At 40.2% G+C, this 14952-nt stretch overlaps 1 protein-coding gene across 5 annotated transcripts in view; it reads left to right on the forward strand.

Moving 5' to 3' along the window:
- The window catches only part of Efhc2 (EF-hand domain containing 2), a 261879-nt gene that overhangs the window by 61035 nt on the left and 185892 nt on the right, over nt 1–14952 (forward strand). For 4 of the 5 annotated variants that reach the window (XM_087189834.1, XM_087189833.1, XM_087189837.1 and 1 more), the window contains exons 3-4: nt 597–724; nt 1409–1542. In XM_087189834.1, coding sequence (XP_087045960.1) covers nt 1501–1542 — 42 coding nt within the window. In that variant the 5' untranslated portion in view covers nt 597–724; nt 1409–1500. Of the gene's footprint in view, nt 1–596; nt 725–1408; nt 1543–1577; nt 3596–14952 lie in introns of those variants that run through there. The other variant, XM_087189835.1, reaches the window with a different exon arrangement.

Consider the following 14952-nt stretch of genomic DNA (forward strand, 5'->3'; position numbering starts at 1 on the left):
CAAGTGCTGGAATTACAGGCGAGTGCTACCATGCCAGGCTGGTTCATTGTGTCTTTGATACAGCCATGCAGGAGTATAGGTAGAAGCTGGAAATGGGCAGTACCACAAAGAAATCTGCATGGAATGCCAGTTTGCGTACATTTTTGTGTACATAAGAGTTGCTCCTGAGGTTCAGGGAACTAAGGAAATTATACTTGCCAATATTTGCTTAAAAGTTACTTTGGAATTGCAAAATGTCTTCCCATTGGTTTTAGATGGTCAAGTGTTTTCTCAGGAGCTTTAATCATGTAAGAAACTTACACGGAAGAAATTTACCAGTTCTTAATTTAAACCAGGTTCTGGCTCAAAGCTGAAGGTCTTCAAAGAACAATTCCTTTCCTGATATTGAACTGTAGGCCATGGCACTGATACTGTATGCCTTGTTCTGAAACTAGAGGGCCCAGGTATCACAAGGAAGGTGCACAGCGTGTAAACTTGAAATGTCATTGTGCTGTGTGGGATCACTTCAGGTCTGAGACCTAACAAATGATGTATTGAAGTCTTTGTTCCTTAATATAAGCATGCTATTTTGGACCCCCCTCCTCCTTGTCCCTCAGGCCCCTGAATATCTAACTTTTAGAAGACAGTATCATCTGCAAAAATAGAGCCTGGTTTGGAACCCGCCCAAGGTTTCTCAGCTGGAGAAGAGGACGGGTCAGCGATGGATGGTATTGTATTAGTCCGGGTAGGTGCCCACTCGACAAGGACTCTTCGAACCAAACTAAAGCGTTTGACTGCTGGAAGGCAGCTGGGAGGGTCATCTTCTTGAAGCAGAAGACTAACAGTTACAATATAAATTACAAAAACGATGGATCTGAAGGCAAGGCCAAGTCTATTTTTCTAATTAATTAATTAATTTCTAGGGAGTTAACCAGTGCCTTCGCACTGAGCTACATCATTGCCTTTTTTTTTTTTTCTTGTACTCGGGATCGAACTCAGGACCTTGCACTTGCCAGGCAGGCTTGATGCCACTGAGCTAAATCCCCGGCCCTACATCATTGCCTTTTTATATTTTTTTCTTTTGAGACAGGGTTTCACTAAATCGCCCAGACCAGGCTCAAATTCAGCCATCTTTCTCTGCCTTAGCCTCCCAGAGTGCTGGGATTACATGTGCGCAACCTTTCCCCCTAACTACCCAAGAAATAATGGGGACTCAATAGAAATAGAGGAAGGAGTGATTGGGACTGGGAGCAGAGCGCAATGTCAGAGGTGGGGGCGAGGAGCGGCGCGGCAGTCGCTCCTTTGTCCCAGCCGGGTGGGGGATGGGAGGGGGGGAGGGAGGGGGCGCCCAGAAGGTTCCGCGCCCCGCCCCCACCCGCCCCCACCCCGCCCTACCCTCTCCCTCGGTGACACCGCCCCCTGTCTCTAGGTAACCCCCGGGGGCTCAACAAAGCGGCCCGGAAGCCCGCATCCGGCCCACAGGTCTCCTGGTGAGTCCTCGACCCTCAGACGCTGAGAGCCATGGTCCTGCCGCTGCTGCCGGGCTATAGCTTCAACCGCAATGTGAGTAGCCAGGGTGCCTAAAGTAAGCAGTCCAGACCTGAGTTTGGGGTTCAGGCAGTTTTGGGGCGTGGCCACCTCGGGATCCTCCCCTCCCCACCCCTTCTCTAGCCCAATGGAGACTGCAGCTGGTTCTTCTGTGTGTTTGGTATAGATACTATATTTTGTTTTCACTTTACGAGGAAACAGACACAGTGTTAGAGGTGAAGCTGGTTTTTTTTTACCAGATAACCTGTCTGCAGCCCAGGAACTTAATGGTTATTCTCTTAAGTGAAATAGATAAATGTAGTTTTCAGTTATTAATTGGAGAAATATGTTGCAGTTAAGGGCGGTAAGTGGCAGATAGGTAAGGGTTCCAGCAGCCTATAGAAATTAGTCCTAGGCCGGGGATTTGGCTCAAGTGGTTTCGTCGCCTGCTGCGCAAGCGCAAGGACCCGAGTTCGATCCCTGGTACCAAAACAAAAAAAAAAAAAAAAAAAATTAGTCCTAATCTGTAGAGAGAGATCCAAACTTGGAGGGTCAGATGATAGCAGAAAACACAAAAACCCTGACTGTTATAGAATTTTTGGCAATAAATAGCACCTTATTTATTTGTTTATTTAGTGGTACTGGGCTGAGCTACATCCCCAGCCCTTTTTATTTTATTTTTATTTTATTTCATTTTTAATTGGCCAATTTGCCCACAGCTGGAATAGAATTTGTAATCTTCGTGCCTCAGCCTCCCAGAGTGCTGGGATTACAGGTGTGTGCCATCAGGCCACACTAATAGCACCTTATTTAAACAACAGCAGGAAAATTATTCAGGCTTTTGTCTTGGCTTTGCCAGTTGTATCTGCAGGAGAAGGTAAGTGATACATTGATTGGAGAGAATTAGATGAAGCCACTCAAAACCTCTGAGGAGTTGAGAAAGCAGACAGCAGATTAACAATGAATTTTGAACAGCATCTGTCTCTGTTGCTGGCCCTAAAGTACTAGATTTTTTTGTTCCTTTTGACCCCACACATAGATTGTTCAGTTCAATTTTGGAAACTGGATTATGCATATCTTGGCAGCCACAGCATTGGCTTTGGTAAGACTAAGGACGTCACCCCAGTTAGAAAGCCTCCTGAGAGGCAGGGCATGAAAGAATATTCCAGAAGTAAAGAAGCATGCTGTGTAAAAGTAATTTTGATAAAAGTGAAGGTGGAGTCTACAGTGTTCGGCTCAATACCCATGCCCACCACCTGCAGATGTATCACAGCTCTCACATGCAGTGATTAAGGGTGGGAAGGAACAAGGGCTTGGAAGAGATAATTTTAAAATCGTCAACATCGCACTGAGTGTACTTTGGCTTTTTTTTTTTTTTAACACTTTTTTAATTGTGAAGAATAACACATATACCCAAAAGTGTACAATGGGACGATCATGAAGTGAACATCAAGAAATACAATGTTGCTGGGGATGTAGTTTCCTGGTACAGCACTTGCCTAGCATGTGCAAGGTGCTGGGTTCCATCCCCAGTGCTGTAGAAACAAAATAAAACAAACAAAAATATTCACTACTCCAAAAGCACCCTCCTTTCTTAACCAAGGTTGCCTGATTTAGCAAGTAAACATATGTGTCCTGAGTACTTCACGGGACGTATTTATACTAAAGTATCATTTGTTTATCTGAAATTGAAATTTAACTAGCATCTTGTATTTTATGTGCCAACTATGACCCTGTTTACTGCCTGCCCTTTCCTTGCTCTCCAAATGTAACCACTGCCCTGGTTTCTATCACTATAATTAAATTTTGCTTGCTTTTGAACTTTTTATCCATGGAAATGTCTGGTGTTCTTTTGTGACTGGTTATTTTATTTTATTTTATTTTATCCTTGAGACATGGCCTCACTACGTAATTTCGGCTGTTCTTGAACTCAGTATGTAACCCAGGCTGGTCTTGAACTCAAAGCAGTCCTCCTGCTTCAGGCTCCTGAGTTGGGATTACAAATTTGTACCACCACGCCCAACCTGGGACTGGTTCTTTTAGTTCAACATTATGTTTGTGAGATTTGTTCATGTGGCTGTCTGTAGAGGTATGTATTTTGTAAATTTTCATTGCTCTGGTAGTGGTGGTGAACCTATGGCATGCATGCTGCAGCTGGCTGTTGTCATGGAAAGTTCTAAAAGGTTTGCCATCACTACTCTGTAGTATTTCATTGTGTGAATACAGTATCATCCATAACTGGCTTGTTTGGGCTTCTTACAAATAGTTTTGCTGTGACTTTTCTTGTTTAAGTCTTTTGATATAATTGGTAGATCATAAGGTGTTCATATGTTCAGCTTTAGTAGGCAAAATGATTTTACTAATTTAAATTCCCACCAGCATTTGATTTATATAATTTATCATTTTTCTTTCTAAAATTTAATGTCAGTGTTTTAAATTAGGTATTTTGGTCAGTGAGTATAGTACAAGTCTTCTGACTTCCTTGATTCCTAATGAAGTTGAGATGTGTTACATACTTCCTCGTCTTCTGAATAGTCTGTTTCATGTTGCCTAATTTTCTACAGGCTTGCAGGCCTGTTTCTTAGTGCTCCACCGATGAGCTACATCCCCAGCTCCTTAAGGTGTTTCTGACACATACTTTCTTTATTAGGTTACTGTATTTTGTCTCCTCTTTTAGAAATATTATCACCTAGGTCATGAAGATATTTCCCATGTTATCTTCTAGAAAGTTCTAGCTTTTACCTCTCACATTTATATCTACAATCTTTTTGTGTATGTGTATGAAAACAGGTAGAGGTCTAGTTGTATCTTTTTACTGTATGAATATTCTGTTGATTGAGGACCATTATTTCTGGAAGAGGCTGTTTTTTAAAATTTTCCTGCAGAGCCAGCTTTGTCTTTGTGTTTAAAACAATGATTTATTTAATGTTTATTTACTTTGTGCCTGAGACCAATGCAAGTGCATGTGAACTGGAGAATGATGCTATACTTATTAGCTATCTTGGGGTGTCATTCAATAAATCAGTATTTATTTATTGTGTACCCTGGCCGGGGATTTAGCTCAGTGGCACCATGCCTGCCTTGCAAGCACAAGGTCCTGAGTTCCATCCCCAGTACCAAAAAAAAAGTCTAAATATTGTGTACCCTAGAATGTACCAGAATCAGATAGCTGCATTTTAAAAATTATTGTACTTGCCTTGATACTAAATGTGCTATGTGTTGTGAAAAAATTAATATAATTTTAAAAAACTTGTACTTAAAAGATTGAATGCTCTCTGACTTAGAATGGTCAGAAAGACAGTAAAGCTATATTTGTACTTTTAATCCCCTGGCCTCCAGTTTGCTGAATTGCATTATGGAGTGAAAAACCTTGGCTTTGTGTAGATAACATAATTACTTAAAATCCTAACATGAGATAACTTTTATTTACAGAAATGAAAAAGGAACTTGTTTCCTTGACTTAGCTGCTAGTAGTCAGTCATGAGCAATAGATTGATTTCTGGCCACAGCTAGATGATATGCAACCTCTACTTCTATCTTTGAAATGCAAGAAGTATTGTGCTTTCTGAAATAGGGATATTTTGTATCACTGATGACATTAAAATTATTTTGATGAGAATTAATTAAAAGCCTTAGGTATCGGCTGCCTGCCTCGAAAGTGCAAGGTCCCGAGTTCGACCCTCCCCCATACCAAAAAAAAAAAAAAGCCTTAGGGAAAGATCATAACCAAATTCCGTATTTTTTTTTTTTTTGGTACCGGGGATCGAACTCGTGTCCTTGCGCTTGTGCAGCAGGCGGTGAAATCACTGAGCTAAATCCCTGGCCCCCCAAATTCTGTATTTGTTTGTTTTGTTTTGCAGTTTGTTTTGTTTTGTGGACAGAACCCAGCCCTTTTTTATTTTTTATTTTGTGACAAGTTCTTACTAAGTCACTAAGTTGCCTGGACTGGGCTTGATTTTGGCATCTCCAGCCTCAGTCTCCTAGAGTACTGGGATTACAGGCAGGTATCTGCCACCATGCGTGGCTCCTCTTTTTCTAAGTTTACTATTGGGTTAGTACTGAGTTAAGGGAATTGCAGGCATATTGTCAAAATGAGTATTAAAGTTAAAAGGGGCCTTTCCAGCCAAAGCTGAAAACTCTTTGTACAGCAGTTTTTTTTTGTTTTTTTTTTTTTGAGACAGGCTCTCACTGTGTAGTTCAGGTTTGTTTGCCTTGAACTCACTGTGTAGCCTAGGGTGGCCTCGAACTCCCTGTGATCCTGCCCCCCTGAGTGCTGGGATCACAGGTGTGCTCCACCATGTTTGGCTTCTACAGCATTTTGGACAGATGGTCTAATAGTTGATCCTGAATACCTCTAATGAGCAAGGAGCAGCTCACTCTTCTTCTGCTTTTTAAATTTTTCCCTTTTTTTGTGGTGTTGGAGATGGAACCCAGGGCCTTGTGCCTGTGCTTTCCCACTGAGCTACATCTTCAACCCCGTCCTGCTGTTTACAAACCTACCTCACCTTCACGAAATCCAGGGCCTCCTGCATGCTAGGCAAGCCATCTACCACTCAGCTGCACCTCAGCCTCCACCACTGATTTATAATGAAGCAAGTGCTTTAAGAAGAAAGAAAATTATGGGGCCGGGGATTTAGCTCAGTGGTTTCGCTGCCTGCTGCGCAAGTGCAAGGACCCAACTTTGATCCCCGGTAACAAAAAAATTAAAAAAGAAAGAAAATTATTTGAATTCACGCAGTAAAATAAAACAGGAATTTAATATGTCATGACTGGCATTGAAAAAAAATGGGGGAGAAAAGGTAGAAAGAAAAAGAATGGAGAATAGAATTAAAAATCCAGAGAGTGTTAGGTGTGGGAAGGGAGATAGGTGTTGTTTCATAAACTTCTGCTTCCTTCCTATGCACTGCGCTTGTGTATCTGTGTGTGACTCGGGCTGAGGAAAACATTGCTGATCCTGTGGTTGCAGTCAGTGTTAGAAAAACACTCCTTAGAGCCACTGCCAACATTTCTTGCCTCAGTGTTTTGAATTCAGATCTTCAGTTTTTTTCAGAGCAAGATCTAGTTAGTCTCAATCCTCCCAGGGAGCCTAGACAGAGCCTAACCAACCTTTCTCCATCTTATTAATATTACAGTTCAGCAGTATGCAATTTAGTGGCACTTAATATATTTGGCATTGTACAAGCAGCACCAGAAGCTAGTCCTAAAGACATTTCCATCACTCTAAACCTCAGTCTTTTTTACCCTGGAAAAATTTTTGAAATGATTTTCAGATCTCAAGGAACTTGTACATAAAAATTATATCTACAGCTCATGATGGTACATTGGCATGATCAGCAAGTTGTAGATATAATAGCAGTCATTGTCTTTTTTGAGTGGGGAATGATAGGTTTTAGTGGGACTGTTATTGATTTGCTTTTTAAGACTGGATTTCCCTATGTAGTTTAGGCTGGCCTAGAACTCATGGCAATCCTCCTGCCTCAGAATCCTGAGTGCTGAGATTATAGGCCTGCACCACCATACCCAGCTTGAATTTTTTACTTGATTTTTTCCCCCTTTTTATCTTATTGAAGTAGGTCTTAAAACGTCTTTTCATTTTATATTATAGGGTTGCTAGTGAGGAATGATATTATGGTGAAGTAAATGATATGAGCCATTTAATTTCTCTTATTTAAAACAAAAAACGACTTTTAGCCAAATGTTTTTGCTTGTTTTATTTTTGGTACTAGGGATTGAATTCATGGGCTTTCTAGCACTGACCTTCATCCTTGGCCCTTTAAAAAAATTTTTTTTTCTTTTCCCAGGCTGGCCTCAAACTTGCTGTCCTCCTGTCTAGTTTCCCAAGTAGCTGAAATTACAGGCAAGGTACAGCTGGGTATTAGCCAGATTTGCTTTTTGTTGTTGTTCCTGCTTTTTGTGTCCTCTCGGTCCCTGTCGTCCCCCCCCCCAAGGTCTTGCTATGTAGTTTAGGCTGGCCTTGAACTCATGGCAATCCTCCTGCCTCAGCCTCCCTAGTGCTAGGATTATAGGCATACCCCCCCAGCCAGATTTTTAATAAATAAACAAACAAAAACTTGTAGTTAAACTTAGCTTACCCTTCTTTCTTTTTCATCCATTTAAAAAATAATGATAAATCAGCATAGTCTGTCTTTGGTAAACAATCTAAGATTATTATGTTTGTTTTAATCCAAGGTAGGATTACTTTTTCAGAAAGTAGGTTCAGTTGATGTAATTTAAATAAAGGTGGTAGATTTATTTTAGTTAAGCTATTTATAAAGCGAAAATATGGTGACAATGTTAAATAGTATAAAGTTACTAAAACCATTCAACAAAGCATTATGAATAAAAGTACAAACTATGAAACAGTTCTATATAGTGGTTGAGAAATCTTTTTTTACTAACTGATGTGATCAGGTTCAAATATAGGCAGTTCTAAAATTGTCTTGATTTCCTCAGAGACATATATAAATGAGTATTTTTTAAAATGAAAAAGAAAATTTATCTCCTTTAAAATTTATCTTCTGAGTCAGACTTGAGATAAACACACATAGATTTCATTTTCAGCTGAAATGAGGTGTCTGGCCTTCTTAATACTTGTTAAACAAAGAGAGGTTTGCTTACCCACATAAGAAGTTGAAAACTGCAGTGAAACAGTCACTGCTTTTCTATGAATGGCAGGACAATTGACTTTCACCATAAATTCTGAACTGGCCATATGGTAGATATGTGTTTAACTTTATAAGAAATTACCCAACTGTCTTCCATTTTGGATTCCTACCAGCAATGAGTGAGAGTTCTTGTTATTCTGAATTCTTGGGAGAATTGGAATTGGCAACGTTTTGGATTTTAGCTGTTTTAATAAATGTATAGTGTGTCTTGATTTTAATTTTTATTTCCCTAATGGCTGTGATGTTCAGCACCTTTTTATGGGCTTCTTTGCAATTTGTGTATTTCCTTTGGTAAAATGTCTGTTTCATGTCTTTTACTTTTTTTTCTTTTTTTTTTTGGTGCCTTGGATCGAACTCAGGACCTTGAGCTTTCAAGGCAGGCTCGGTGCCACTGAGCTGAATCCCCAGCCCTTTTACTCATTTTTAATTGAGTTGTTTCTTTACTGCTGAATTTGAGAGTTTTAAATAATATATTCTGGAAACAAGTCCATTGTTGGATATGTGGGCTGCAAACATTTTCTCCCAGTCTGTGGCTTGAATTTTCATTCTCTTAAAACAAGATTATAAAATATGTATATATTTTTGGGCCGGGGATTTAGCCCAGTGGTTCCGTCGCTTGCCTCGCAAGCGCAAGGACCTGAGTTCGATCCCCAGTACCAAAAAAAAAAAAGTATATATTTTAAAAGATAAAATACAACATGAATTCAAGCTGATATTTCCAATGCAAATTAATGATTATACAACTTCTGTTTAACTTTTTTGATTTTATATTTATCTTTTACTTATATAGAAAATGTTGATTCACAAAGATGTTAGCATACTTGTTTTTTATTTTACCATAAATAAAAATATATATCCGGATTAAAACAATAGTTTTTTGATTACTAATGACATTATCAATTAGAGTTTTAAAACATAGTTTAAGATTCTTTGTAGTTCTGTTTTGTGGTTATATCCCAGTAGGAATGTACTATCAAATTTCTGGGTTTTAATTTCATTTAAATGATTATTAGGAGTATAGTTAAGTCACCAACTTGATATTCAAGTTCAGTGTACTTTTTTTGTTTGTTTTTTTGGGAGGCAGGGTTTCACTATGTAGATCAGGCTGCTCTTGAATTCACTATGTAATCTGGGCTGGCCTCCTGCCTTGGCCCCCCAAGTGCTGGGATTATAGGCATGTGCCACCATACCTACTTTATTTCATTGTTTTTTTTTTTTTTTTTTTTTTTTTTTTTTGGTACCGGAAATTGAACTCTGGACCTTCTGCTTGGCAGGCAGGCAGACGGTGGCACCACTGAGCTAAATCCCTGGACCCTATTTCATTGTATTTTTTATTCTGAAGGTTTTTTTGTTGTTGTTCCCTTCTGTACTGGGGATGAACGCAGGGGCACCCTATCAGCCTTTTTCAGTGTTTTAATTTTGAGAGAGGGTCTCACTAAGTTGCTCTGGCTGGCCTTGAACTTGGTGATCCTTTTGTCTTGGCCTCCCTAATTGCAGAGATTGTAGGAATGTGTGTACTTTTTTTTTTTCCTTTATTATAATGTAAAACATTCATATGCTTTCAAAGTCAAATCTGTAAAGTAAGATACGATACTTACAGAGAGGGCTAGCTTTTGTCCCTGTCTCTGCAGCCTTGTTGCCTCCCTCTCTCTATGACAGACCCCCCCATTTATTTAGCTATGCATTCTCCTTCCTTTGCCCTCCTCTTTTTGGTTTTTGAAATAACAAATTATTAAATGTATTTACATGTTTTCCTTTATTAAATAAATGGTATGCTATTTTCATTTGAACAGTAGATCTTGGAATTCACTTCATAATAGTATATACTGTACAGCTATTTCCCATTTCCTTTCATAGCTATGGGGCTACTCTGTTGTATAGACTTACAGTTGTTTATTTGACCCATCCCATTTTGATGTATAGTTATATTATTTCCAGTCTTTCGCTATTTCAAATAATGCTGCAATAAATCACAAAAGTTACACTCCAAAACGCATCATCAAAACGCAAAAATGGAGGCAGCCCATAGGTGGGGAAAAATATTTGCAAAGCATATATCTGATAAAAGATTTAGATCAGGAATATAGAAAAAACTCTCCAAACTTAACTGTAAAAGGAAAATAATCCAATTAAAAATGGGCAAAGGGGGCCGGGGATTTAGCTCTGTGGTTCGGGCATCTGCCGCACAAGCGCAAGGTCCCAAGTTCAATCTCTGGTACAAAAAAAAAAAAAAGGGGAAAGGGGACCAGGGATTTAGCTCAGTGGCATTATGCCTGCCTCGCAAGTGCAAGGGTCCTGAGTTCAATCGCTGGTACCACAAAAAAAAGTGCAAAGTGTCTGAATAGACATTTCTGCAAAGAAAGTATAAGTAAATTGTTATTTATAAATGTGTAAATAGCATTAAAAGATTCTTAACATCTTTACTCATTAGAGACATGCAAATTTCATACCCATTATGATGGTAAAACAAAAGACAAAATACCATGTGTTGACAAGGCTATAGAGAAATTAGAATCCTCGTACATTGCTGCTGGGCATGGTAAGTGGTACTTCGGCTGTGGAAAACAGTCTGGCAGTTTGTCAGCTGGTTAAACAAGGAGTTATTGCTCTATGCTACAGCAATCCTAGGTGTATACCCAAGAGAAAAGCCAATATTCTGAAGGTGGAAAATAGATGAAAAGAGCCTGAGTCCTTTTTTAAGGCTTGTGACCTCATGGCTGCAAAGTAGTTGCCTCAGTTTCAGTCATCACAACTACTCACCACCATGTTAGAATAGGCAGAAAGAGAGCAAGAGGAAATAGTTCTTACATAGGAAACCAAAATGTTTCCTAGTAATCTCCAATAGGTTCCCTCTCCTACTTTATATGGTAATGTTGTGCCCAGATCTCGAGGTCCCCAAAGACCACCAAGGAGCCGATTCCGATGCAAACACACGGGGGTCGTTTATTCAAGCTCGAGCAGGGACTCTCATCTGACACCGACGCAGCGGGTCAGGATTGAGAGCCCGGACTCTAAAACAGGGGTTTTTATAGAGGTTACAGCAAGGCGTGGGGTTTCAAAAAGGCGCGGGGTTCCAAATCACACGCAAATCACACAATTGGCTAGCATTTAGCAAGTTTTGAAAGTTTAAACCTAATTGGTTGGGCCTTGCGCGCTGAACTGCAAACGGCTGCTCAAGTCTTCGAAAAGAACATCTGGGATACTGGGGTATTGGGGTAACTACTGATTAGCTGTTGCAGGCCATCGAGAAGAGCATCTGGGACATTGAGGCAGCTACTGATTAGCTGTTGCTAGGCTAGTTGCTAGGGGACTGCTGAACATTATCACAGGCAGGTGGCCAAAGTGCATCTTGTGGTTTTTCTTGGAACTAGAATTTATGTCCAGGCCACCTTACTCTAAGATGGGGCCAAATTTTAAAATGGAGTCACTCAGGTCTCACACTAATACTGAGTCACATGGTTGACCTTTGCCACAAGGGGTGCTGGAAAGTTACATTGATTTTTTTTCACCATCTACTTTTGGAGGTGAGAAAGAGAAAGGGGGTTAATATTGACTGTTGGGAGCCAACACACTTTGTCTGCCATAGCAGCCACAGATTTAATACCTGTGAGTTGGGATACTCTCCTCACCCTAATGTTCCTTCCTTAAATTTTTTTGTCTTTTAAAATTATACAAGTGACACGTTTATAGGATTATTGTAAAAGAGTCCAATATTGGAATATTGTTCTTTGCATGATGAAAAACAAGCCTAATGAATGCTCCTGTTAAACCAGCATACGCAGTGTCCTTTGAGTGTACTTTGGACTTTCTTTTTTTTTTGGTACTGGGGATCGAATTCAGTGACCTTGCGCTTGCAAGGCAGGTGGGCGGAACCACTGAGCTAAATCCCAGGCCCCAGCACTTTCTTATTTGGTTCTTAATTTATCTGTTTACTTCCCCAACAGCATCCTGATACTTCTTCAGCTTCCCATGTAGACCCCAGCCTTCGGTCAGAATTGTCTCTAAGCCCTTTCTTTACTAAATAAAGCTTTAATGGCTCATCTAAGCAACAGCTGTCCGCCATTATCTCTTTTCTGTTGCTCAAACTGAATATCAGACTTGAGTAATTTGTTTATTTTTTAATTAAATTTTTTTTAGTATTTGTGAAGAGTCTGGGTAACTTGAAAGAAATTTCTTACTGTCCTGGAGGCTGGGAAGGGTAAGGACCTGGCACTGGCATCTGCTTGGCCTCTAGGGACATCATGGAAGCCACTGATGCAGTCAGGGGCTCCACCTCATCTAACCTTGTTTAGTTTCCAAAGCCCCTGACCCCTAGTACCAACAAAGGAACTTTTCCAGGACATGTTCAGTCCTTAGCACCATCTTGCCTACCCTAAAGACTTGTATTGTCCCGACCCTTCATTTCCGGCCTTATTTCCTGTGCTGTGCACATGGGCTTGTGGCAGTCCTCAGCTCACTGAGAAACCATGACTGGTCTGTGGGTCCCCCCTCCTTACACAAGGGTGGCCCTGAACAGGATTGTCCATTGTCCCACTCTACCTGCAGCAGCTCTGGTTCAAGACTTGATCGTGATAAACACAGCTTGTGAAAATCTCTGGAATTAGCATCTCGATGCTGTACTCCATTGCTGCTATAGAACAAAATTGTTATTTTAGCAACTGAATATAAAGGAGAAAGAAAGTCATTTGCTTTTGTGGCTTACATCAGCTGTAAGGCTCTTAGGATGCATGACTCATACAAGGCCATGGGGGCAGCATGAAGATGTCACTTCAAGTTGTGACTCAAAGCTTTGTGGCCTGTTGTGTGCCATGCTGAGGGAGATTTCTGTCTTCCTTGTTGGCATCCTGTTTGGCTTCTTCCGAAGCAGCAGATTTTTCTATGCATATTCATCAGTCAGGACTCTAGGAGGCCAGCCTCTGGGCAGTGGGTTCCGGATATGCTAATAGCATGAAAGCAAAGGTGTTTCATCAGCCATTTCCTGGGGAGTTTATTCAGTTCTCTGGTTGTAGAAAGGGCAGAGGCAACTTCTTAAGGGAAAAGAGGTTTGCAAAGCAAAGGAAGTGATTGAATAGCATTGTTATTTTCTCTACCCAGGCCCCAGGGTGCTCAGTTTCACCTGGCAAATCCATTGTGACAAAGTGACCAGCCTGACCAGTTGAAGAACACACTCTTTGCTTTCCTAATGATATATTTGGTATCCCATGGGTGGGCATGGTTAACATTGTTAGATTTTAGGAGTCTGCCAGGCCAATCACATGGTTTTAATCTTAATGTAATTTTGACTGAGTCCTGAAGTCACAGTCACCTTTGAAGTACGGTTTTAAAATTTCTCCTTTCTACCTATATTTATTTCTTCTATCCTACTTCAAGAGTGCCCTTTCTTCTCAATTACCCCTTGATAATTGAAATAGGTTGCTGTATCAGATGGCAGCAGAAATGTTTTATCATGTATAGGACTATTTCCGTATCATTTTTGTTAGAATTTAGTCTTTTATTGCTTATCTGTGTTTGTCCTCATACTTAGTACTTTATTAAAAAAACACCTTCATGGAACCTCTTAGTGTCCAAGGAAAGTGGACTCCCTCATTTTGTTATTGAAATTTTTGAAGTTAATTGTGAATTCACAGGTAGATTGTCATTGAAAATAATGCAGAGGGCTGGGGATTTAGCTCAGTGGTTTCGACGCCTGCTGCGCAAGCGCGAGGACCCGAGTTCAATCCCCAGTACCAACCCCCCCCCCCCAAAAACCAAGCAGACAGAAAATAATGCAGAGAGGTCTTGTATACCCTTCATTCAATTTTTCCAGTGATAACATCTTGCAATTAAATTACAGTATTGCGATATGATATTACAACCAGGTTTGTTTGTTTGTTTCTTTTTTTTTTTTTTTTTTTTTTGATATAGGGTCTTGCTATATAGTCCAGGCTGGCCTTGAACTTATGGTGATCCTCCTGCCTCAGCCTCCCAACTGCTGGGATCACAGGTGTGTGCCACCATGCCCAGGAGAACCAGTACATAGACATTGATATAATCTACCAGTCTTAATTCAGATTTTCCTAGTTTTGTTTGTACTCATTTATTTGTACTCATGAGTACAAGTGCGTGTGTGCGCGCACGCATTTCATCACTTATAAAAGTACCACCTCGATTCCTCCTTGAAGCCCTTTTATGACTACATCGACTTCCTACCAGTTTGCCTACCCTGCACCATCCCTAACTCCTGGGAATCACTAATCTGACCTCTATTTCTAAAACATTACTTCAAAAATGTTATGAGATGTGAAGGCACATGCAGATAATGCCAGCACTCTAGGAGGCTGAGGCAGGACAATTGCTAGTTCAGGCCCAGCCTAGGACACCTTAACAACTTAGTGAGACCGTGTCTCAAAGTTTAAAAAAAGGAGGGGTGGCTGGGGATGTAGCTCAGTGTGAAAGCCCTGGGTTCAGTCTCCGGAACTACCCCCAAAAGAGGATTATAATTTATGCACCTTTTGGAATTTTTTTTCAACTTGTCATAATTCCCTGGAGCTTTATCCAAGTTGTTTCATAAATCAGTTGTTAATTCATTTTTATTGCTGAGTTGTATTCTAGGCATGTACCACAGTTTCTATAACCATTTGCCTATTGAAGGACACCAGGGCTGTTTCTAGGTTTTGGGTATTATGAATAAAGCTGGTTTGAATATTGATAGAGAGGGAAGTTTTTATGTGATAAAAGGGATAAAGGCCCAAGAGTAAAATTGCTGGTATGATAATGTGTATTATGATAATTACACATTTGA

This window comes from Heterocephalus glaber, unplaced genomic scaffold, assembly GCF_053883595.1.
Source record: "Heterocephalus glaber isolate CG9 unplaced genomic scaffold, H.glaber_assembly_v1.0 deba00001547, whole genome shotgun sequence".
In the NCBI taxonomy this organism is placed as follows: domain Eukaryota; kingdom Metazoa; phylum Chordata; class Mammalia; order Rodentia; family Bathyergidae; genus Heterocephalus; species Heterocephalus glaber.